This window comes from Meles meles, chromosome 13 (assembly GCF_922984935.1).
Source record: "Meles meles chromosome 13, mMelMel3.1 paternal haplotype, whole genome shotgun sequence".
NCBI classification, from domain to species: domain Eukaryota; kingdom Metazoa; phylum Chordata; class Mammalia; order Carnivora; family Mustelidae; genus Meles; species Meles meles.
In genome coordinates, this window is record NC_060078.1 from 45,091,401 (window position 1) to 45,117,638 (window position 26,238).

General features: G+C 37.9%; 1 protein-coding gene across 1 annotated transcript in view; it reads left to right on the forward strand.

Annotated features, from left to right (window-relative positions):
* The window catches only part of LOC123955043 (translation initiation factor IF-2-like), a 108,735-nt gene that overhangs the window by 66,657 nt on the left and 15,840 nt on the right, over positions 1-26,238 (forward strand). Inside the window, exon 4 of the mRNA XM_046026589.1 lies at positions 12,964-13,078. Coding sequence (XP_045882545.1) covers positions 12,964-13,009 — 46 coding nt within the window. The 3' untranslated portion in view covers positions 13,010-13,078. The remainder of the gene's footprint in view (positions 1-12,963; positions 13,079-26,238) is intronic.

A 26,238-nucleotide genomic window follows, 5' to 3' on the forward strand; every position in this document is an offset into this window, starting at 1 on the left:
TCTTTTTTTTAAATGCATTAAACAAAAGCAGGTTCATACTGTATTTTTAAAAATTTTTATTTATTTATTTATTTTAGAGAGGAAGCGTGCAGTGAACAGAAGAGGGAGAGGGAGAGAGAGGAAAAGGGAGAGAATCCCAAGCAGACTCTGTGCTGACCAAGGAGCCCAAGGTGGGGCTCTGTCTCATGACCCTGAGATCATGACCTGAGCTAAAACCAAAAGTCACATGCTTAACTGACTGAGCCACCCAGGTGCCCCTGAATCTTTTTTTTTTTTTTTGCTATCTGATTTATTTTTCTATTTTAATATATTGTGAGTATATTTTTAAGTACTTACTCTTCTGCAGTATGAATAGTGGCCATACAAACTGGTAGTGTTGAGACTGCCCAGGTTGGAATCCTGGCTCCTGGTCCTCACTAGCTGTGTGGCCTTGAGCAGAATACTACTCTGGGTTTCAGTTTCCTCATCTAGAAAATGAAGGTAGCATTCTTTTCTAATATCTAGGGTTGTTGTAAGTAATAAATGATATAATACGTAAAAAATAATTCTTGGCAATTAATAAAAGTTAGCTATCATTACTATAAAATATGAATGTATTATATTTTACTTAGATTATTTCTATTCTGTTTTGTTATCATTAAGAATGTTGTAAGACCATCCATATAGTCAAATGCACATCATAATTCTCGGTAGATTTTTATTGGTAAAACATAAAAATCTCTCAGTGAAATTAATATACTTATGCAGTTCACCCATTTAAAATGTACACATCAGTGGTTTTTAATACATTCACAAATATGTGTAACCATCACCACAGTCATTTAGAACATTTTCATCCCCTCAAAGTGAAACCTCACACCCTTTAGTTATCAACTCCCTTCCATAACTTTATTATTTTAATCTAGTATTTTATATTTATTCTGTTGTTATTTCATGGCCAGTTGGTTGAGGATTTGGAAAGAGAAAATACAGTAGTCCTCCCCAATCTACAATTTCACTTTTTGCAATTTCAGTGACCTTTGATAAACTGAAGTTGGGAAGCAGATGTCAGGGCAGTAGCCTAACACTATGTCACACACAAGTACTTACTTGGCACTGTTCTAAGTGCTCTACCTACATTAACTTCTTTGATCTTCACCTTTCAGACACATGCAGTTATTGTCCCTATTTTACAGATTCATACAGATGAATCAGATGAGCGTAAGCAACTTTGGGTCAAAGTATTTTAACAGGTAAAGTGGTAGAGCCAGGATTCTAACCTTGGTATTCAGTCTGACTGTGGAGGCCATGCTCCTAACCCCGTATTCTTCTCTTAATCCTCTCCTTCTAGAAGAATGGTAGGTGGATTTCAAATATGTTGACATCTTGGCTGTTCTATATTTAGAAGAACTGTGAGGTCTTCAGTGCTTGATTGGAAAGAGAACTAAAATAAATATTGATGTCTGCTTCAGATGACGTGAGCTTCAGGTGGCTGTGTATTTATCCTCTGGGGGAGGCCACACGTAGATTATCCTGCTCCACCACTCTAAAATCCAGGCCTCAGGTGGGACAATGGCCAGGCACAGTGCGCCTTCCCTGGGCGCCCCTGATAGAATGCCCATTTTAACCTGCACCCTTCCCTCCTTGCATACTATGAAACCCTGCCAGTCTTTGGAAGGCTAATTTAAATTCGGCCCTGAGTGATCTCTCCTGTGAAGCAGCAGTCTTTGATACTTCTCAGATAATCATGTGTAGTGGTATGACAATATTTGTATTATCATCTTGGTACTGTTGTTTAAGCTTTAAATATTTATATAATATGTATGCTTGTATTAATATATTAATGTTTATATCAATATAGTAATATGTGTATATTAATATATTTATGGCATAACTCCTCAAGTTGATTAAATGTTACTTGCCAGAAGGGAACTGTGTCTCAAATGTTTTAAAATATACTATAGTGCCCTCAGGAGTATTACCAAGTGATCTTTTTTCCTTTCTTTTTCAGTCTCTCTTGCCTGTTGATAATAGAGCTATTCTCTGCAATTTAAACATCTAACCTCACAAACATAGCCCGAAGTGCACATGACGTGTTTTGCAGAAAGTGTTTATTTAGTCCATAGTCACGCTGTTGGATTATGTACATTATATTGGGATAGATGCTTCTTTTTTTTTTTTTTTTTTAAAGATTTTATTTTTTTATTTATGACAGAGAGAGATCACAAGTAGGCAGAGGCAGGCAGAGAGAGTGAGAGGGAAGCAGGTTCCCTGCCGAGCAGAGAGCCCGATGCGGGACTCGATCCCAGGACCCTGAGATCATGACCTGAGCCGAAGGCAGCAGCTTAAACCACTGAGCCACCCAGGCGCCCGGGATAGATGCTTCTAATTGTTGGTCTGAAAATCTTCAAAACCTGTTGTTGCTTCTTTTTGAAATCTTACTTGATTGCCTTGGTTGTTGCTCATCCTGCTTATAAGCTCCTCCCTCAGGCATGTGACTCACCAATTTAAAAGAAGGTGCTGTTCAGTAATTAACTACCTGCCTCTCATTACATAGAGATGAGAAATTAAATGCAGGCTTTCCAGCTAAAACTTTCTACCCTATGTGTTTACCCACCTATAGGCATGTAGCAACACTGTCCCACACCCAGCCTTTGGAGGAAGTATCTGTAGTCCATTTCCACTCCTGTTGGACTTGGTTTGTTTGCATATCCCTGTACAAGTGGTGGATTTTATGTGGGTGCCATTAATAAAAAATAATTTTATTTTCTGTAATTTCTAGAATGTCATTTGTTTAGTCTCATTGATGGTCACATTTGGATGAATGACAATTGGGTATTTAATGAATGTAGTTTTGTTTTTAGTAAATAATAATTAAGCCAAATATTTTATAAGATTAATCAGATTAAAGTCTGACATAACCAGTACATCCTTAAGGTGTTAATTGTTACCCATTTTCATGATGTATAATTAGTTTTTTGGGGAAACTACCTGTGTTTTAGAGGAATTCATTCTGTCCTTATTACCTAGCTTTAGCAATCCTGAAAAATATGGGTATGCATTACTAGGAAATTAGGATCTGTTTTGAGAAAGAAATTTTAAAACATTCTTCTGTTTGCTAAATTTAAGGACATTTGAGGGGCGCCTGGGTGGTCAGTAGGTTAAGCCTCTGCCTTCGCGAAGCTCAGGTCATGATGCAAGGTCCTAGGATTGAGCCCCGCATCAGGCTCTCTGCTCAGCAGGGAGCCTCCTCCACCCCCCCCTTCTGCCTCTCTGCCTACTTGTGATCTCTGTCTGTCAAATAAATAAATAAAATCTTAAAATGTAAAAATAAATAGAATATTTGAAAATATTATGTTCTAACATATCAGTATAATTATATCTACTTCAATATCAAAACCTTTGTAAATTACATATAATACCAGTGATTTGCCAATTTTTTTAAAGCTCATATGTCTTCAGACTGATTATAATATAATGCTCTGTTTCCGAAGCACAGCTATAATTTTTGACCATTTAAGCAAAATGTAATTTTTAATCCTGTTAAGCAGTCATAATTTATAATTTCTAGGGAAAAAGTTTTAAAATTTGTTGATGGAAAGATCTTTAGGACTTCCTTATAGATCTGTCAGTATTTGATTTTAGTAACCGCTGCCAAACTGACATTGTTTACTAAAAGTATGTGTGAAATTACAGGTCAACTGATAAAGTACATATTTTTTCCCAATTTTTTTGTTTTACAGACTGTTAAATTAAAATTTGAACAGTTGGTAAAAAACCTATTTCGCCTGTAAATTTTTCTATTTCGATAGTAAAAGCTTTACATATTAACCTTTTACTTCATCTGCTTCCTTTCTCTGCTTATAAAAACACGTATGCGTTTGGGGTACCTAGGTGATTCAGTCGTTAGGCATCTGCCTTCAGCTCAGGCCCTGATCCCAGGGTTCTGGGATCGAGCCCGGCATGGGACTCCCTACTCAGTGGGAAGCCCACTTCTCCCTCTCCCACTCTTCTTGTTTGTGTTCTCTTTTTCTCTTTCTGTCAGATAAATTAATAAAATCTTTTTTAAAAAAACCCACATACACCTTTTTTCTCACCATTTGAAAGTAATCTGCAAACATCTTGATACTTCACCCCTAACTATTTTAGCAAGTGTGTCCTAAGAACATGATTGTCCTTTCTTAAGAGCTACATTATCATAAGAGATTTAATACCAATATACTATTATGTAATGTACTACCCTTACTTAAATTTTCTCTGTTTTCTTTCCAAAAGTGTTCTCTATAGCTATTTTTATTTATTTATTTATTTATTTTTAAGTAGATGCACAGCCAACATGGGGCTTAAATTCACAGCCCTGAGATCAAAAGTTGCATGTTCCACCAAGTGAGCCAGCCAGGTGCCCCTATTTTGATTTTTGATCCAGGAACCAGTTGAGGGATATATTTTGCATTTGGTTGTCATATTTCTTTAGTTTCCTTTAATTACGAATAACTCACTATTTCCACTGCCCCTCATCCTTCCTCCCATCCCCCCTTACAATGATCTTTTATGAAATCTTACCTTTTTAAAAAAAAAAGCATACCCCTCAATTTGCTGCTTGTATTTTTGTATTTCATGACTAGATTAAAGTTAAAATTTTTTGGAATGAATGCTATGTTGATAGCATTGTGTATTTTCTATCAGATTATATCAGGAGGGGAAATAAATTTTTTCACTTTTTTTTCATTTTATAATAATGCTTTGATTTATTATAATTTTAATTATAAATTATAAACATAATTTATAATGCTTTGATTTATTACTACTAAAGATTTGTGATGTTTTGTCCTTAAATTTCAAAATAAAATTTCATAGCTCTTCACTCATAATTTCAAAAAAAAAGTTAGGATAATTCCAAAAATATAGGAAGTGGTGCGATACATATATACCTAATACCAGATTTACAAAATATTAGCAGTTAAGCGTATTTACTTTAGATTAAAATAAAATTTTCACTCTAAAATCTATTCTATATACAAGGGTATATATAACATAGATGTGCATTTTAGAGTAATAATAATGAATGAGTGCATCTGCCCCAGCGTCCTGTCCCAAGAAATGTAATGGAATCCTTTGAACCTCTCCGGGCTTCAGGACGATAGCTTGTCTCTTCCCAGAAGAAATCATCATCCTAAGTTTGGTGTTACTCCATTACTTTTCCTTACATTTTCCCACTTTTGTATTTTTCCTTTAATATACTTTTAAAAAAATATTTGCTATTTTTGAGTTTTATATGCATGGAATCACACTGTTTATGTATATTCTTCTTGGACTTGTTTCTTTTTTGTTCAACATTATGATTTTGAGATTTCATTATTGTTAACATACTTACCTGAGGTACATCCCTTTTCACTACTATGTGGTGGTTCCATTATATGAATATACTACATTTTATGCATTTTACTATTGTTGGACACTTGGGTTTCCTCTGTTTTTTTGCTATTAAGAAAATGCTGCTGTGAATCTTCTTGTGCTTGCTTCTTGGTAGATATATGCGAAAGGTGCCCTGGGTTATATACCCAGAGCTAGAATTTTTGGGTCTTTGGGTATGTACATTGTCACCTTTACTACGTGGTGGCAAAAAAGATTTTTTTGGTAACCAGCCGTACGTTGAGCCAGGTAAGGAATGCAAGAGGAACAGTTTTGAGAGAGGATCTTGTTAGAAATGTTGAGGTGTTTACAGTTCTTAGCTCCTCCCATCTCTGTTTTTTCCTGAGTTGACTAATTGAGGTGTCGTATCTTTCCCTTCTTCTTGAAGTGGTCCTTTAAAAATATCACAACATTAAAAAATATATAATCACATCATAAAAATGACTGGATCGTAATGGAAGATGTGTTCAGTTTTTATACCTTCAGTTTCAGGCTGTCCTGTGCTGCCTTTTTATTTCTGTAGACCCTGAAACACAGAGCAGCATTAAACTAGTTTTCTGATTCTCAGGAATAATCTAAATGAAAAGCAGATGGGGAGCCTAGGTGGCTCAGTCAGTTAAGCATCTGCCTTTGGCTCAGGTCATGATCTCAGGGTCCCGGGATCAAGCCCCATATTGGGGTCCCTGCTTTGTGGGGAGCCTGCTTCTCCCTTTCCCTCTGCCGCTACCCCTGCTTTTGTTCTCTATCTCTGTCAAATAAATAAATAAATCTTAAAAAAAAAATAAAAGAAAAGAGAAAGGAAGTGGATAGAGGGGGCTGTTACTATGTTAGCAAATGTGCATTTTAGATAGCTGTTAGTAGAGGAAGAAACTTAAAAATAGGGATGCAAGCTGAAATTTAAAACAAGCAAGCAAGTGCACAAATAAATAAATCCAGCACTCTTCTGGGACCATTTAGAAATGGGACAAATAGCACCATGTATTAATTAGTCCCTGATGATTTCACTGTATTGCAGCGTAACTCTGTAATTGGTGTTCATAATGTTAATTCTAAATAGTATTTACACTTCACTGAGAAGTAGAAACAATGCATGTTTTTAGAAAAATTGGTGAACCTTTAGCAATCTAACATCAATTCCTGGAATGGCTGGGTGGCTCAGGCAGTTAGGGGTGGACTCTTGATCTCAGCTCAGGTCTTGATCTCAGGGCCGTGCGTTCAGCCTCATAGAGGGCTCCATGCAAAATAAATAAATAAATAAAATCAATTCCTGATAATTCCTGAGAGTAGAAATTTTCTTCTTTATGTAACATAGTGAAACTATCCAGAGGAACTTGCCCCAGGGTACTTTACCTATCAGCTAATAAAATAAATTTATTAATCAATCAATAGATCAACAGATAATAGATAATATTATCTATTGATAATTTTTTTTATCATTTTACAGGAAATGAATGGTGATACATATTTCTCCACTGACTGAATTAGGTTTACTTGAAAAGTGGAAATGAGTAATTTAAATGTCTGTGATTACTGGGTAAATTGTCTAATAAGTTGTAGAGAAAATTAAAATGGTAAAGAAGTAGTTTTCATACTTCTTTGTCAGGAAAGATAAATTGAAAAGAATATATGGATAGGTGACTATTTGGGGGTTCATACTGATGCAGGTGGCTGTGTCAGACTTGCTGTGCTTGTTACTCTCAGAACAGATGACACTCATGTCATAGTAGTCACTACTTCCCAGACCCAGAGGGTGAGGGATACAGAGAACTGAAGACCTGGAATATGGTCTAGGAACTTTTGGTTTCTTTAGACCTCTGTTATGGAGGCTCTTCATTTCCTTAGGATACTAGAAACCACTGCAGAATTGAAGTTCCCTAGCTGATTTGAAAGAAAGAATGTATCTTGGGCGCCTGGGTGGCTCAGTGGGTTAAGCCGCTGCCTTCGGCTCAGGTCATGATCTCAGGGTCCTGGGATCGAGTCCCGCATCGGACTCTCTGCTCGGCAGCGAGCCTGCTTCCCTCTCTCTCTCTCTGCCTGCCTCTCTGTCTGCTTGTGATCTCTCTCTGTCAAATAAATAAATAAAATCTTTAAAAAAAAAAAAAAAAGAATGTATCTTGAGTAGTCTGAACCGTTGCTTTATTATTCAAAATCGAATTTAAAGCAGAGGTAAAACATTTTTAGGAAATAGGGTTTAAAAATTTTTTAATTACTTAAAAGTCATTATAGAGTCATAGGAAATTGCAAAAATAGTAAGGAGAGGTCCCTTATACCCTTCACCTTCCTCAAGTGGTTACTTAATGCTACATGATATAGTGTCCAAACAGAAACTGACATTGGTTCATTTTATATGTATAGCACTGTGTGATTTAAACATATATTTAGATGTGTGTAACCACCTCAGCATCAAGACATAGATCCTGTCACCACAAAGGTCTCCCTTGTGCTGCACATACGCATGTCCCCCACCATGGCAGCCATGAGGGTCCCCCCCATCTGTATGATTTTTGTCATTTTGAGAGTGTTTTATAAGTGGAATCATATATATAGTATGTGACCTTTTTGCACTCAGCCTAATCCTTTGAGATTCACCCAAGTTGTTTTGTGTGTCACTAATTTATCCCTTTTTATTGCTGAGTAGAATTTTGTTGTGTGGGTGCACCACAGTTTGTTTAACCATTCACCTTTTGAAGGACGTTTTGTTTTCTCCAGTTTTTGGCGATTAACAATAAAACTGCTGCTAATATTCATGTTTATTTCTTTGCAACCCCAAGAGTGTTTGGTTACATGTCAGTGTGTATTTCATTTTTAAAGAAACTTCCAAACTATTTTCCAAGGTGGCTGTGCCATTTTACGTTCTCACAACAATGTCTGTAAGCTGCACTTTCTTCATATTGCCAGTATTGTCACTGTTTTTTTAGTTGTTTCAGTAGGTGTGTAGTGGTATCTCAGTGGGGTCTTAATTTGCATTTCCCTGATGGCTAGTGTTGTTAAGCTTTTCATATACTGATTTGCCATCCAGATATCTTCTTCAGTGAAATCTCTTTTCATATTCTTTTGCCCATTTCTTGGTGATTTTTTTTTTAACTTTGAATTTTGAGATTTGGTATATTCTAGTTGGTCCTTTGTCACATGTATGGCTGCAAACATTGTTTCCCATCCTGTATCTTGTCTTTCCATCTTTTTAACAGGGCCTTTTGCAGAAGGATTTTTTTTTTTAAAGATTTATTTATTTATTTGACAGAGATCACGAGTAAGCAGAGAAGCAGGCAGAGAGAGAAGAGGAAGCAGGCTCCCCGCTGAGCAGAGAGCCTGATATGGGGCTCGATCCCAGGACCCTGAGATCATGACCTGAGCTGAAGGCAGCGGCTTAACCCACTGAGCCACCCAGGTGCCCCTGCAGAAGAATATTTTTAATTTTGATGAATTCTAATTTGCCCCCTTTTTTTCTTTTGTGGATCATCATTTTGGTGTCTTTCTCCATTCCCACCCTCCACCCCCAGTCCCAAACAACCATTAATCTATTTTATGTCTCTCTGGAATTCCATTTTTGATTGTTTGATTTGGGTATGTTGATTGATTGATTTCTTCTAATATTTAGTACTTCGAAAATATGTATCTAGTTCAAAAGAAGCATCTGGATTGTGATACAAATTTAGGTGAGTTATTATTTTATTGTATAACAGTTGAATTCATGGAAGCAAATGGTATATTGGTTTCTGAATCACAGTATTTACTGGGTTACTTTTGGTTATTGAAAACTGGTTAAACAATAAAAGGATTTAATGTAATAAAAATATCCAATGTAATGAATCATTTTAGGATTTATTCAAGCATAACAACAGCACCAAAGACCCAGATTCTTTCTGTCTTAATGCAACCATTCTAAATCTGTTGGGTTGTCCTCCTAGGGCTGTCACCTTCTCATCGTTCTGATGGCTGCCATCATGCTACTTGACACATCCAAACCCAGAGTTCCCTGGGGGAAAAGGTGATGGGGAGGATGTTTTCACCTAGATGTCATTTTTTTTTTTTTTAAATTAGGCATAAAACCTTCCCCAGAAACACTTTTCCCAGTGCTTAGTTTCCTAGTAAATTTAGTCTCTTGTCTTACTGGCTGGAATTGCATCTGATGCTTATAGCAAAACTGATTAGCAGGAACAATGGAAATTGCCACAATTGGCTTAGATCAGTGTCTTATCACCCTGGTGTTAAGAATCTTTTTCACCTATCTCTTTTGGAAGAAGATTTTCCCCCTTGTCTTTTGGTTGTCTGACATAATTAAGATAGGTAAATTTTCTAGACAAGCCAGTTTCTTATATCATTGAGTTGTTGCTGTTCAGTACTTCAGATCACCAGTATTTGTTGAAATCCTACTGTGTCATCAGCTGTGCTAGATTCTGGGATTACAACAGTGAATAAAAATTTAGAGTTTGGTATGGAAATATGTGTAAGCATCAGAGTGCTGTGATAGAATTATGTACTGTAGTTCATTTGTATTACAGGTTTAATATTATCGTTTATGTCTTTGGTTTTATGAGAAAGGCATCTTAAGTTTCAAAATCAAGCTTACATTCAGTTTATAAGTGATCTTTTAGAACATAACTGGTCCATAAGTTGACCCTCCCTTTCTGTGTTCTCTGGTAACCTGCTTTATTATAGAAGTGCATGATAAACCTAAATTACATTGTTCACTTGAATTACTTACAGCTAAAACTGTGTTATCGTTTTCTGAAGCATGATGTTTGAATTTTCCAGTTTAATGTATCAAAAGTTTTAACAGTAATGCCTTTAGTTTAAGAGCCCAGCTGGGATGTTTTGTCAAATATTCTGTAGTTTGGTTCTGATTTTTTAAAAGCATTATATGAATGCAGTGATAGTGTTAACAGCAGTACTTGTATGATATTTGTGGTACTTCTTGTGTGTGCTTAGGGAGGAGAAATGCAGTTAAGGAGAGTATTTGGAGTGGTGGAAAGAAAAAGTATGCAGTCAGTATTGCTGAGTTTGTGACTACTAGGAAATGACTACTTTTTGACATCTGGAACAAACTCAAAAGTAATCTTGAGTTTTGTCTTAGACTAGCATATTTATCAAATCATGTACATTGTTCTTTTCTATAAAGCAAATCTTACTAATACAGAAGTGAACGGGGGTATTCCAGCACCTCAGGGTGAGAGATAACTGAAATATCCACAGTTGATGTTTGTCACTGATGGGTTCTATATGGTTAATGAGCTTTTAAGTACCTTGGTGTTTTAAATAATAACTTCAGTAATTTTGAAAACCAAAAGAAAGATCGTACATTTTGATGGCAAATAGATATTTTGTGAAGATAATGTGGGATTAAAATGCACTTTTCATGTTTGTTTACAAATATTTATGAACTTTGAGGAAATTCTGATGTTAGCTCAATTATAAAATACTAGAATTTATCTAGAAAGGTTTGATTTTTTTCACTTACTCTGTTGTTAAGAAGACCTGATGTATTATTAAAAGAATTATCTTTTCCTTAATGTGTTTTCTAGAACTAATGAGCTTGAAAGTTCTAGGCACAAAATCTTTGATAAAAATATTATTATACTTGTTTAGTGTTCGGTTTTGACTAGATCTTTGTGGTTGTTAATACAAGTTCATAGTGTTGTAATAAGTAGTCCATGGTAAACAATGGTTAGATGGTTTACATGTTAATTTTATCTGATCCATTAGAAATAAATGGCAGAATTACAATTGGGTCATGTATGTGTGTGTGCATATATATATATATATATATATATATATATATAAGAGAGAGAGAGGGATTGATTGATTTATTTGACAGAGGGAGACACAGTGAGAGAGGGAACACAAGCAGGGGGAGTGGGAGAGGGAGATGCAGGCTTCCCTGCCATGAAGGGAACCCTATGTGGGGCTCGATTATAGGACTCCAGGATCATGACCAGAACCGAAGGCAGAGGCTCAATGACTGAGCCACCCAGGTGCCCCGGGCCATATATTTTTAAACACGGTGTTTTGATGGATTGCTTTAACCTTTATGAGGATGGGTTAATCTGAACTTTGTTTAATATAGTGATTGCCTTCCCTCTTTTCTTCACATGTACTGTTTGGGAAGAATAGTATTGTTGGCAAAGAGTGGCTTTGGAGGAAGATATTTGGCATTTCTTTTTTTTTTTTTTTTTTAATTTTATTTTTTTATTTGACAGAGATTACAAGTAGGCAGAGAGGCAGGCAGAGAGAGGAGGAAGCAGGCTCCCTGTGGAGCAGAGAGCCCGATGCGGGGCTCGATCCCAGGACCCTGGGATCATGACCTGAGCCGAAGGCAGAGGCTTTAACCCACTGAGCCACCCAGGCGCCCCGATATTTGTCATTTCTAACATGAAAACACAGTACATTTATTTTTTTTATTATAAAAGGGAAATGTTTTAAGACTGTGAACGTCTCAGGGAAAAAATCACTAAACACCGTATCTCCATTCCTGCCCTCATTTCTCTGAGTGATGGTCTAAGAGTTTTATAGTCCTGTGAGTACCCTGAAAAATGTTACAGACCAGTTAAGTTGTGGGTAACGGGCATTGAGAAGACTATTTAAGGCTCCTAAGTGCAGACAAAGCATTACTAATTGCTTTCAGGGTCAGTCTGTCTTTAGTTGGACCATGAAAGATTTAGCATGGTCCTATGGCAGCCTGTCTGCTGAGTGGAGACTCTTGTCTTTAAGAAAGGCTGCTATCTGATATGCTAGACCGTTTCAGATTGCCCCAGTTTACATGAATTCAGTCATTATTGCCAAGACTACTAAACCTCAGTGTGACACAAATGATACTTCTAAATGGACTTGAAGACAAAGGCATTTTGACCTTGTAGTGGGACATAGGTAGTGTTCATACAGCTTAAAATTTTTCCTTTTTAGAATATGAAACAATACTTTGCTGTTTGAAGTTTCAGTTAAAAATAGATTCAATAAAGTTATTTTTAAAATCTCTAAGTAAACAATATGCATTTTTAAATCAAAATTTTTTTATTGTTTCCTTTTAGATTTTTGAACTCTGTGTTTTAAAGCAGGGGAACTAAATGTCAGTGTTGTAACATAGTTGTAACCTATCCCCCTGGGTTTAGACCATGCAGTGCCATTAATTCCTGACCCCTCCAGTTCTTAATATTTTAGGTAGAAGGCTAACTGAAATTAAAACTGCTTACTGAGATTTTGTGATAAAAAGTGAAAATAGGGATATTAGGTGTGTGGCCAAATATATTTTTGCCTAAGTAGGAATTTGAATATCGTAGAATTGTAAATTTTAGTGCTGCTTCTAGCTGTTCATGTTTTTTCAAGCCAATATAGAAATTTTACATGCAAATAATTTTTTCCACAGAGCTATTGTTACATTTGTGAAGTTGAAAATATGCAAAATGGGAAACTTCTTTCGGTTGAGGTTGGGAAAATGGTAAAGTGACAGATTAAAGTACTTTAGAATTTTCATTGGCTTTATGTTGAAAATGTATAATTTTACACCTGACAAATGTTCAGTATTGCTTCTGTATGTTTCTTTTAGTCTAAGTCAGTTCCTTTTTTTTTTTTTAACAGATTTATGAAAATATGCATCAGTTTAATACTGTCTTGGAATTCATGAGATGGAAGCATAGGTCAAAGCAGTTTGGAGAAAATTGGAAGTACAGTTTTATCTAGCCACATCTCTGAGGTAAGAAAAAGACTTTTAGGAAAATAACTAGAATAATATGAACATTTTCATTTTGTTAACAATTGAAAATAGTCTGGAAAGGTGGGTGGGTGGATGGGCTAAATGGGAGGTAGGCATGAAGAAGAAGAGCACGTGTTGGGGTGAGCAACTGGGTGTTGTGTGTAAGTGATGAATCGCCAGTTTCTACTCCAGAAACCAGTACCACACTATATGTTAACTGACGTGAATGTAAATAAAATCTTGGAAGGAAGAAAAAAATTGAAAATAGTCCTTTTGTATGTATTATTGCTGCAACTTTACTTTAGCTTCTTTAGTTTCTTTAATGACTCCTTATGAATTCATAAGTAGTTCTAATATATTTTTCTCTTATAAATGTTGAACCTCTTCAGGAATAAAAGGTACTTATTTATTACTGATATCACTTCCTTCACTCTAATTATAGAAAATAAGCTTTAGATGATATATAGAGATATATTTATTCCCTCTTAAGATGACCAAGCAGAGTTCAGAATGGTGGATTTTATTAAAAATGGATATTTATATTATTTTGAAACTTTCACACATCATAGACTTAAGAATAAAAATGTCTTAAAATACAGTTCTTTGGAGATTGAATTTATTAAAGAAGCAGGAACTGCAATAACATCACTGCAATAATGTACGGGGAAGTCAGGTTCATTATTTTCAGTCCATTTGCAGACTCAGATTATCAGGTAAAAGGTTTGAATTCTTCAGGGATCTCGACTAGGTCATACACTGTGAAGCAGTCTGTACTTTCTCCTCCTGGGATAGTTGGCTTTGCTCCCTGCTGCTGCTTCCTAAGCATGCACTCTTTTTTTCTCACCCTGCCCCACTGGTTGGTGTCTTTGCTCTTTTGAAAAATACTTAGGATTTTTAAATTCTCTCTTATTAGGCTCAGTACTCTTTGATCACTGTAGTAGTTGTGATTTTCCCTTTTTTGCAGTTCTCTCAGTTTCTGTGACCTTGTGTTCTTCTAGTTCTACTTCTTTAATTACTCCTTCATAATTTCTTTCTTTTCCTTTCAGCTACTCTTAAGTAACAACATCCACAAGCTTTTATCTTTTTCTTTATGTTTTTCCTAATGCCATTTCAATAGTCACCTCTAAAGTGATCTCTCTCAACCTTACAGCTCAGATGTGACCCTCTCTCTAACTTTCAGGCCTGTATTTCCAGCTGCTTGCTTCAGACCAGGGTTCCCACACCTGTTACTGGACCTCTTTCTCTCTCTGTCACCCACGTTCGAGTCTCAGTGCTGGATCTTATTCCTCGCTTTTTCCTTCCTGCCCTCAGTCAGAGATCCAGTACCATCCCTTAACCTCTGTAATGTGACGTGAATGTTTCCATCCTCTCTTTTCTAGTCCCCCCATCAGCATCCTAGGTTAGGCCTTTCTGTTAACATTTCTTCTGAAATATTGCCTGGCTCTCCCAGCTTTGTGCTTCTTTTTGTTCAATTTCCCTCTCCATGTTATTGCCAGCTGAAATCTTCTGAAATATAATTCTGCATGTACTGTCAGGGACTCTTTTTTGGCCTGCCGAAGTAAGGACAAACTACCTTAGTGGTAAAGTCTCTGAACAATATAGCTTTAAGTGAGTAATAACCTTTGCCTGGATCCATTCATTTCCTTCTCCTTAATTTAAACACTTACTAAATACCTACTATGCCAGGCAGTATGTTAGGCACTGAGGATATCAAAATGTTCAGTGAAATGGGTTCCTTGCTTTGCTCTTAAGGTAGTCTGCTTAGAGGTGAGTATGCAAACAGCTGATTCAAGTGCAGTTGGAAAAGTGCCATATGAAATTGAAAAAGTGTGTTTGGCAACACCTAGAAGAGCTTCAGCACTATTAGAAAGTATTGTCAGGGAGGCTTCACATAGGAAATGATACTTGAGTAGCGTCTTGAAAGATGAGTGAAAGATTGCTGAATGGAATTTGGGAGGTGAGAAAATTGCATGCACAGAACCTAACATAAGGAAGGGAAGCTGGAGATGTATCTACTGTACAAAAGACAGGAGAAATCATTGTATGGCTTGAATTCAGGATATGAGAGAGGCTTTGAGGGACAAGGTGGGAAGAGATCTTCATTGTGAAGAACTCCAAATGCTATCTATGGTAAGGAGTTCAGGCTTTATTTTGTTAATAGTTGACAGTCACTGAAAAATTTTAACAGAGACATTTCAGGATCATAATTGTGTTCTGTTAAAATTAATCTGACAGGGGCGCCTGGTGGCTCAGTTGGTTAAGCATCTGCCTTTGGCTCAGGTCATGATCCCAGGGTCCTGAGATCGAGCCCCACGATGGGCTCCCTGCTCAGCAGGGAGCCTGCATCTCCCTCACCTCCCTGCTCTTGCTCTCTCTTACTATCTCTATCTGTTTGTCTTTCTTAAATAAATAAATAAAATCTTTAAAAATAAAATAAATAAAATCTTTAAATAAAATAAAATTAATCTGGCAGTGATATGGATGATAGTTTGGAAGGGGGAGACGGATCCCAAAAGCAGAGACAAGTAGGATGCTCCTAATTGTTTCAAGCGAGAAATAATGAGGCACTTGATTAAGGTAGGGATGACCTTAACCAGAAATTAAAAAACCCTGTAAACATTGGTTATTTAGCAGATGTTTAATTTTCTTCTGTACCCCTGCATGTATACCCCTCTGCTTGTAATTTGAAATTGCCTTGTATTTCTCTCTGCTCTGTTCATATTATTTTCTTCTGACTTGCTTTTTCCACTTTTCTTTCTTGTGGAAGGCCTGTCAACTTTTAAAGACCCACCTCAAGTGCCAATTCCTGAGGTCCTTTCTGATCTGTATCTGTATATCTATATAAAATATGTAAATGTCATTTTATAATATTTATTAAAATATTAAAATACCAGAAAATAAAAATTTAATTAAAAATTTAATAAAACATTTAAATTTTATTTAGGCTTTTTATTTATTTTTTAAAATTTTAAATATTTGAAATTTTAAAATAAAAAATTAATTAAAATATTTTAAAATAAAATATTTTAATATTTAATAATATATAAATATTATAGATGTATTTTTAAGAGCAAGTGAGTGCATGTGATGAGTGCTGGAGGTGAAGGGAATGGGTAGGGGCAGAGGGAGAGGGAGAGAGAATCTTAAGCAGTCTCCATGTCCAGTGTGGAGCCTGATACAGGGATTGATCTCATGACCCTGAGATCATGACCTGAATCAGTATCAAGAGCCAGACACTTAACTGACTGAGCCACCCAGGTGCCCCCCCCGATCTATATTTCTTTTGACTCTAAGAAATATTCCTTCCTAGTTTAAGGCTCCAGAGCACTTACTTTTGTTCTGCAGGGTATTACTTATTTTGGTCCTTGTTAATCTATGTAACGGCAAGTTGCAAAGGAGAAATCAGAAAACAAAGAACATGGTCCCCATCCTCTGTTTCTAGTTGTATCTGTAAGGTACGTGTATAAGTAATATGAGTAATGATAACCAACACTGCCAGGTAAAAGTGATAAATGCCAGAAGAGTAAATCATTACTTCTTAATCAGAGTTCTATAGCACTGAGAAGTACAGACAGAACATAGGAGGGATTATTTGAGGTTTTGGAAGATGAGAAGAATTTGGGTAGGTAAAGAAAGAATTAAAAGGTATTTCTAGAGAAGCTGATTGATAGAAAATGAATATTTCCCTAAGAATATAGTAGAGATCTTGGAGAGGGTAGGAAGAGTGACATAAAATATTACTTTATGGAAATTGTGCTAACATTGATTTGTGAATGTATATCATTAGAGAAATGGAATGAGGAGTCAGGAAGCCCAGAAGGTTGTAGGAGCTGTTAGGTTTGAAGTAATCAGAATTGAATCCCAATAGTAGCAGTGGAAATGGAAAAGAAAGGCCATGTGGAATAGATACTGTCAAGGAAAAAGGAATAGTAATTTCTGATTGGATGTTGGAAAGAGGTGATGATGCCTATGCATTCTGTTTGGATAGTACAGATAATGTTGGGTGGTGTCAATAGCAAACATAAGTAATTTTTCAAATCTGGTTGGATCAAAGTGTAAAGAAACATTAAAATTAGGGGCGCCTGGATGGCTCAGTGGGTTAAAGCCTCTGCCTTCGGCTCAGGTCATGGTCCCGGAGTCCTGGGATCGAGCCCCGCATCAGGCTCTCTGCTCTGCAGGGAGCCTGCTTCCTCCTCTCTCTCTGCCTCCCTCTCTGCCTACTTGTGATCTCTGTCTGTCAAATAAATAAATAAAATCTTAAAAAAAAAAAAAAGAAACATTAAAATTAAAGTTCTACCATCTTACTGGTTTCTTCATCTATTTATATGCAAGAAATATTTTTGTACATTTTTTTCAAATCTTAGCATATTGTAAGGGAGATGTTATGAAAAAAGCAAAGTATTGCCTTTTTACTCTTACTTTTTAAAGTAATTTTAAAAAAGTAATTCCCTTTTTTAAAAGAGCAGTTTTTAAAGAAAGAAATACTGTTCTGGGATGCCTGGGTGGCTCAGTTGGTTAAAAGGCTGCCTTTGGCTCAGGTCATGATCCTGGGGACCGGGATCAAGCCCAGTGTTGGCTTGGACACCTTGCTAAGCGGAGTCTGGTTCTCCCTTTCCCTCTGCCCTTCCTCCTTGCTTGAACTTGCTCTCCCTCCCTCTCTCTTTCTCTCTATGTCAAATAAATAACATCTTTCGGGGAAAAAAAAAGAAATACTGTTTTGTTCATATTTATCTCTTTCGCTGTAGTTTTATTTATTTATTTATTTGTTTAACAGAGGGAGAGACAGTGAGAGAGGGAACACAAGCAGGGGGAGTGGGAGAGGGAGAAGCAGCCTTCCCGCCGAGCAGGGAGCCCAATGCAGGACTTGACCCTAGGACCCTGGCATCATGACCTGAGCTGAAGGCAGATGCCCAATGACTAAGCCACCCAGGTGCCCCATCTCTTTTGCTGTAGTTTTAAATACTATGTACTATTTAGTAAAAGAATGTTTAAAATATTTTTTTGAAGATTTTATTTATTTATTTGACAGACAGAGATCACAAGTAGGCAGAGAGGCAGGCAGAGAGAGAGGAAGGGAAGCAGGCTCCCCACTGAGCAGAGAGCCCGATAACGGGGCTCGATCCCAGGACCCTAGGATCATGACCTGAGCTGAAAATATTTAAGTATAATTCTGACACTTTTACTGAAGGGTGGTATCTTATTTTAATGGAATCACTGTTCAGTGAATTGGGATCTGTGAAGAAATTAATGAAGCAGAATTCAGTGGTTTCAAGTTAACAGATAAGCATTAGTATGGTAATGTCCTTAGAGAAATATCTTATAGTGAGGTTCTTAGTTACCTCATGATATAAAACTAATCTTGATGCTTTTACTAAAGTTCTTTTCAACCCTTAATTGATAAATGATTTAGGATTTTGAAATAGACACATTCCAACATTTCATATTGAAAATTAAGTAGTCACTGTTTTGTAATTATACATTGTGTAACTGGAAGATGTTACATTATTGAGGAAAGCTTTGTGATTGAATTATTATCAGGTTTTCTCTTTAAAGTCAATATAGTTAAATTCTCAAAGTAATTAATATTTGTACTCTATTACCTTTATATGTATATATTTTTTAAAAGAGCCCCTTATCCCAGAATAGTGACAGCAGTGTTTCCTGAAGTGTGGAATGGGTGCTGCAGGTAGTATTTGGAATCATTTCAGATCGTTAACAGTTGAGTTTTAAAAATATGTTCACAGGGGCGCCTGGGTGGCTCAGTGGTTTGGGCCACTGCCTTCGGCTCAGGTCATGATCTCAGGGTCCTGGGATCGAGTCCCGCATCGGGCTCTCTGCTCGGCGGGGAGCCTGCTTCCCTCTCACTCTCTCTGCTTGCCTCTCTGCCTACTTGTGATCTCTCTCTGTCAAATAAATAAATAAAATCTTTAAAAAAAAAAGTATGTTCACAGTTGTATATTTGCTTTGAGAACCTCCAATTCATAATATCAAGTAATACCAACTTTTCCATTTAATACTGTGACAGTACATTCAGACTGTGATTCAGAAACCTGAGTTAATTACATCTTCTGTTTATGGCAGCAAAATTATTTTGTTCTTTATTAAAAATCCCTCAAATGATTTATTTCATTTCCTTTCTTCTTGATTGCCTCTTTTTCATCTCATGCTGTAGGAAACCACTCTAATTTGTTTGCTTTATGTCCTCGAATGAATGTATAGTGTTACTGGTGTGTGCGTATATATGTATTTAATTGACTCAGTTAGGTTTTGCTACATATGGTCTGCCCCTATTTTCCACTGTTTTGTTCAGCACTAGAATGTTAAAATCTCCCTGTTGCTGTGTATATACTTACATGTTCATTGCTTTTTACCTTTAGTGCCCCACAGTGTACTGCACCGGGTCCTGCTACTTTATAAAGAGGCAGCATGCTTTTGTTCAAGCACAGGCAGAGGAGCCAGTGGTTTTAGTTTGAGTCCTGACTGCACCGCTTCTTAGTCTGGGCTCCTTTGAAAGTAGAACCTGAGAAAAGGACTTAATGGCTGGGCAGTTTATTTGTGAGGTGATCCAAAGACACAGAAATGAGAGAATGGGACATGTGAGGGAGGTTACATATAGTGAGTTAAGGAGCTAGTTACCACTATGGGAAACTGGGGTTCAGTCCTTCTGGGAACCCTCTGAATGCACCTTAGTATTGTCTCACCAAAGGATAGGGGGCTGGGACGTTTATCCACTGATTTTAATCTTCTGTTCATTGAAGGCTGCTCCTGGATCCTTAATGCTAGCATTTATATGGCAATGTCTACTTACTGCTGGGCAGTCTTCTTTAGGTTTGGAGAAAACCCTGAGCAACAAAACAGCAGCATCTTGGCTTACTTGGCTTGGTGTCAGATGTTGTCGAGCAGTGCAGAGAACTACCCGCTGTAGCTGTGTTGAGGTGGCAGGCAGGCTGAGGGGATAGCGCCACAAGTGTTTGCCTGCCCCTTCTGTTACTCAGATTACCTCATGTTCCAGTAAGCCCACTCAGTCTGCTTCAAATTTCGGCTGGTTGTAACTGCTAAAAGAAATCTCCAAAATAGGAGGGTTAGTGGAACAAGCTATAGTCCCCACTACTGTGGCTGGTTCTGAGGCCATAATTGATATTCCTCATGCGCTAATCTGTAAACCCTGGGACGATGGTGCTGGCATGAGATATACGTGGGCAAGGAAGACAAACCTGCATCTGGAGTGGCAGTATTTAGGTCACCTTCATAAGGAGGAGCTCATGCTCTTGGGCCTGTGTAAAGCCTTCCTCCCTTCACCATGGCTCCTCCATTCATGGCCCTGTTGGTCAAGCATTGAGATGGCTGACAGCAAAAGCTCGCTGTAGTTAACTGACCAGTCATTTCCTCTGTAGTTGGGAATGGTGTTAAACACACCTCTTCTTTTAGTGCTTTGTGGTGGGCATTACCATAAGACATAAAGATCAACACTTTGCACTGACTCTCGTAGAGCCATCAACATGCCTTTTGTTCAGGTGCCTTGTGTCTTATTTTCTAGTGTTTCCATCCCCCTAACCAGTCAGCCATATCATTTGCCACTCCCAGGGAGTCCATGTTTTTTCTTCTCTGGTCACTTCTCCCTTCACCATGCCTGCCAAGAGAATTTCTCTTCATTGTCTTTCAGAGTCCTCCAAGGAAGGCTGCAGAGCGGTAGTGGTCCAGTTTTGACTTGTCACTGGCAGCCAGGCCCCAGGTTTTTCTTTTTGTCATTGGTCACCAGGAACCTACCATACAGTTGTTGGTGTGAGCAAAAGTAAAGAGATCTGTGTGATGGGAGTTAGTGATGTGAGGTTCTGGGCTACCACTTGGAATTCACTAGTGCCCTCAAGAACTGCCTCGGTCCTGTTACAGAAATACCATTTGCAGCATTAAGTAACTTGCTGCTGCACCTGACCTTGGGACTTGGTGGATCATGATGGGTAGCTCTGGTCACTAAATCCTGGATCTTCCATGGTTCCATTCCTTACTGGGGCCCAATATCATGCCAGGAGCTACACTTTCATACAGCGTTATAGAGGTCATATCCTTGCCTCAGAAGGTCTAGATGTCTATCCTCCATCTCTTCTAGTGGAACTTGTCAGAGATTCTGCATGACCTCTCTGTCTACCACAGATTATCTCTAGTACCTTTGAGTTGATTGAAATTCAGGACAGCTTTGCACTGCAGCTTAATCTGCTGAGAGCCCCTTCTTTTCTGGTCCATCAGCCTTCTGATGACTCAGAACTTTAAAAAAATTTTCTAATGCAATTAGACTTTAGATGACATCTAAAGTCATCTTTCACTGAGCATTAATTTTCAATTAGGATATAAAAAGATTGAACAAAGATTGAGTTCCTCAAGAGGAGGTGCAGGGCAAGGGTCATGATAAGGAATGTGGAGTATACACTTCTTGCTGGGCCCTCTTCATTGGCTCTTCATTGGTTGCATAGCTGTTAGTGTTTTTTTTTTTTAATTTTTTAAAATTTATTTATTTTTTTTTTTAAAGATTTTATTTATTTATTTGACAGAGAGAGATCACAAGTAGACAGAGAGGCAGGCAGAGAGAGAGAGAGAGGGAAGCAGGCTCGCCGCTGAGCAGAGAGCCCGATGTGGGACTCGATCCCAGGACCCTGAGATCATGACCTGAGCCGAAGGCAGCGGCTTAACCCACTGAGCCACCCAAGAGAGATTAGGTAACAAAGAGAGAGAGACAGCACAAGTGAGGAGGAGGAGGAGAAGCAGGCTTCTTGCTGAGCAGGGAGCCCGACACAGGGCGTGATCTCAGGACCCCAGGTTCATGACCTGAGTGGAGGGCAGATGCTTAACCTACTGAGCCACTCAGGTGCCCCACTCCTTTTTTTTTCTTTTAAGATTTTTTTTTAAAGCTGTTCATGTTTGAGTTCCTTAGGAGAAAAGCAATAATTGAGAAGCACGTCATCTGCCAGCACCGTAGAAACCCAGAGATGTCCCCTTTCTTCACATTGGCGTGCTGTTGGCATAATACCCTCTTTGAAATGCTCTGACCTTGTCTTTGGGGGCAAAATCTTGCATTGGTATCCTGCTTGACAGCTCCTGTACTCTGACATCCATGAGTTGCTTCTCCTTTACTGGTGGGACTGACGCCCTGGGTGTCCTGCCTGAGCACTATTGCCCATTCCCTTCTGTTCCATCTAAGTAGAAGCCACCTGTTCTTATTTTGAGCTTAGCTTTTCTTGTGCTTGCTGAGTTCTCTTTAAGCAAATTGCATTTTTTTGCACTCACTTCTGGGGGTCTTGGGTTCCCTAAGCATTTATTTAGTTTTGGCTATAGGCATCCATTGTTCAGTGGCAAACCAATCAGGATAGAAGTTGGAGTGTTTCTGCTGTGGGCTGTTAACAGTGGAGCCAACAAACTGTTACTGATTTCTAGGAGCTCTGGAAGGAGTCTCAGTGCCTCCACACACTGGCAACTGCTAGATTCTTGAGCAGTGTAGTGGATCTGTTAGCTCTAACAGCATTTTAAAACCCTGCATTGCACAAAAGCAGTTATAACTCCACGCTTGAAGAAAAGATGAGTTCTACCCTTACCGTTGAGTTCTACCCTTTCTATTGGTATCTCCCAGCACACCATTAAAAATTTAGTCTTGGGGCGCCTGGTTGTCTCAGTGGGTTAAGGCCTCTGCCTTCAGCTCAGGTCATGATCTCAGGGTCCTGGGATTGAGCCCCGCATCAGGCTCCCTGCTCAACATGGAGCCTGCTTCCCTTCCTCTCTCTCTGCCTGCCTCTCTGTCTGCTTGTGATCTCTGTCAAGTAAATGAATAAAATTAAAAAAAAAAAAAAAAAAGTTTAGTTTTACACCTCCTCTCCTTTTTTTTTTTTTTTTTTAAAGATTGATTTCTTTACTTTAGGGAGAGAGAAAGCTCAGGGTGGGAGACAGGCAGAGGGACAGAGAGAATCTCCAGCAGACTCCCTGAGATTATGACCTGAGCCAAAACCAAGAGTCAGATGCTCAATTGACTGAGCCAGCCAGGCACCCCACACCTACTCTCTTCTGTAGAGAAATTTAGAACTCATCCTATAATCATATGGACCTTGCCCTCAGGCTCTTGGGTTATTATGCTATCCACTTACTCCCACCCCCCATCCTCAAGGGAGACAGAAAGCTTATTCCCATTGTCTTTAGTGAAGAATGCCTCTTCATAACTATAATATTATTCTTATTTATGTATGTATGTATATAGGCTCTGTGCCCAGTGCAGAGCCCAGTACAGGGCTTGAACTCACGACCCTGAGATCAAGACCTGATCTGAGATCAAGAGTCAGACACTTAACCACCTGAGCCTCCCAGGTGCCCCTGAGAATCCATTCTTCTTAACTGAAGTTGGCAGGTACATTCCTGGCTTTCTTATTTGATCTTTTCTGTGTTGGGTACTTTCAGGTTCAGGTAGCTGTTTGTGTTACTACAGCTATATGTGATCTGTGGGGGAGAGCATGCCATAGGATTTCAGCAGCATCTTTTCATCTTCTGTAGTGACATTTCAATTCCTATCCTTATCCTCCATCTCAAGTACTTCCTTCCTGCTCTAGGTCTTACACTGTCACCTGTTTGTAATGTGGGTTTCAATCCAGGTATCTCAGAAATTCCAGTTTAACTCTTGAGTTCATCTGTTTCCTCCCTTGCTTGCTCCCATCTGCTCTTTGTTTGTAAGGGACTAATAAGGAGATCTGATGAGCTCTTCTTATATAAAATCTTGAACAGTATACACCAAAGCCTGTGTTCCTCCTCACTGCTGTCCTTCTCTACCACCCTTCTTACTACCCGTCATCCCATTTCCAGTAGGGTGACCTCTACTTCTTATTGTCACCTTGGTGTATTTAGGTATTCTACTTCCTCTTAAATTAATTTTGGTATTTAATACTGTTCTAAAAAAATCATACACTGCTTTATTTTCAGATTTTTATAAAATTATTCATGATGAGAATACTTGCCTCATAAAGTTAGTAAGAGGAGTAAATGAATTAATATATATGAAGTAGGTAGACTATATTAAATTTCTTATTTCATACTATTAAAAAAGTGTGGGGGCACCTGGGTGGCTCAGTGGGTTAAGCCGCTGCCTTCAGCTCAGGTCATGATCCCAGGGTCCTGGAATCGAGCCCCGCATCGGGCTCTCTGCTCAGCAGGGAGCCTGCTTTCCTTCCTCTCTCTGCCTGCCTCTCTGCCTACTTGTGATCTCTGTCTGTCAAATAAATAAAATCTTTAAAAAAAAAAAAAGTGTGATAAGAAAAACCTAATGAACTTAAAGCTAAGATAATTCAAAACATGAAATAAGCCAGAAATATTTTAAGAAGAGAGCTTTTGAGTATATTTAGGTTCCCTGTTTCAGGACTTGGATCTAAATTTCTTTTCTCTTATACCTAGGAGTCACCAGAGGTGATAATAGGAGTGAAGTTCATGAGCTAGTACTTGGATAGAGATTGTTGGATTGGTAATTACTGGTTTGGAGAGGCATTTTCAGATGCCAGTATACTTCTAAAGAATGTTAGAGTATATATGTGGTTTTTATAGTGGGTTTAACTCTTCAGTTATGTTTCCATTAAGATATTAATATATTTTTTATTCATTTATTGAACATGTATTGCTTTGCTTAGTAGTATGCCAGAAAATGGAGATTACAAAAGCTGCAAGATAAGTCCAGACATCACCTGACAATGTATGTCTCTTAATAGGAGGAGTTATATCTGCTTCATTTACTGTTGTGTAAGAAGTGTAGAGCACATACCAAGGAATTAATAAGTAGTTTTTAAATGAATGTTAGCCAAGAGCTGTGAAGCAGCTATGGTACATGTTCTGGGTGCACCGGCCATACAGAGATAGGACACCTCTCTCAGCCTGATGAGTAAGGATCAGGGATTGCCTGCTGAGATTACTCATAGATCCAGTCTTGAAGAATGAATTAAAGTTAACCTGGTAAAGCCCAGATGCTGTGCAGAAGAATGGAAGTCTGAGGGAATGCCTGAAGATAGAGTGCTACAGTGATTTCAGTATAGTTGAAGCATTGTAAGGATATGGAGGATTGGGAGGATGGTGTTAGAAAACCCTGCAGAAGCCAGATTCTAACAATTTTTCTTATGTCTTGGTAATTCCACCCTATTAAAACGCAAATATTCATGGATTTTTAAGCAGAGAATATGACAAGTTCATTTGTTCTAGACGTTAACATTTATTAAATGTGACCATTTACTAGGATGTTCAGCAAATTCTAATACATTTCAAAATATAAATAATTCTGATACATTCCAAATAATCATATCAACCATATTTTCTGCCAAGAAATGCACTTAAGTTAAAAATGAGTAATAGGGGCGCCTGGGTGGCTCAGTTGGTTTAAGTATCTGCCTTCAGCTCAGATCATGATCCCGGGGTCCTGGGATCGAGCCCCACATCTGGCTCCCTGCTTGGCAGGGAGCCTGCTTCTCCTTCTCCTCCCAGCTCCTGCTCTCTCTCTCTCTCTCTCTCAAATAAATAAATAAATAAATAATCCTTTAAAAAAACATACTTCTGTAATCCCACAGGTGAAAAGTAAGATGACAATACAAATCAGAAACCACTTAGAACTAAACAATAAAGAAAATTTGGATATTAATACTTGCCTGACACACTGAAGCCTTAAATACTCATATTAAAAATACTAGTAAGCTAAACATCTAACAAATTAGGAAAAGAACAACAGAATAAATTCAAGAGAGATAAATAGATAATGAAGGTAAAAGCCAGAATTTCTGCAGCTTCTCGGTGGTGTAGTCAGTTGAGTGACTCTTGGTTTTGGCTTGGGTTGTGATCTCAGGGTTGTGGGATAAAGTCCGTGTTGGGCTTTGTGCTCAGCTGGGAGTCTGCTTGAAATTTCTCCCTCTCCCTCTGCCCACCCACCTTGTACATGTGTGTTGTCCTCTTTCTCTCAAATAAATAAATCTTAAAAAACAAAAACAAAACACTCCACACTTACTGTCTAGACCTTGCATTGTTCCATATGCTTTATAAGGATTATCTTATTTAATCTTTTTTTTGTTTTGTTTTTTTAATTTATTTATTTTTTCAACGTAACAGTATTCATTGTTTTTGCACAACACCCAGTGCTCCATGCAAAACGTGCCCTCCCTATT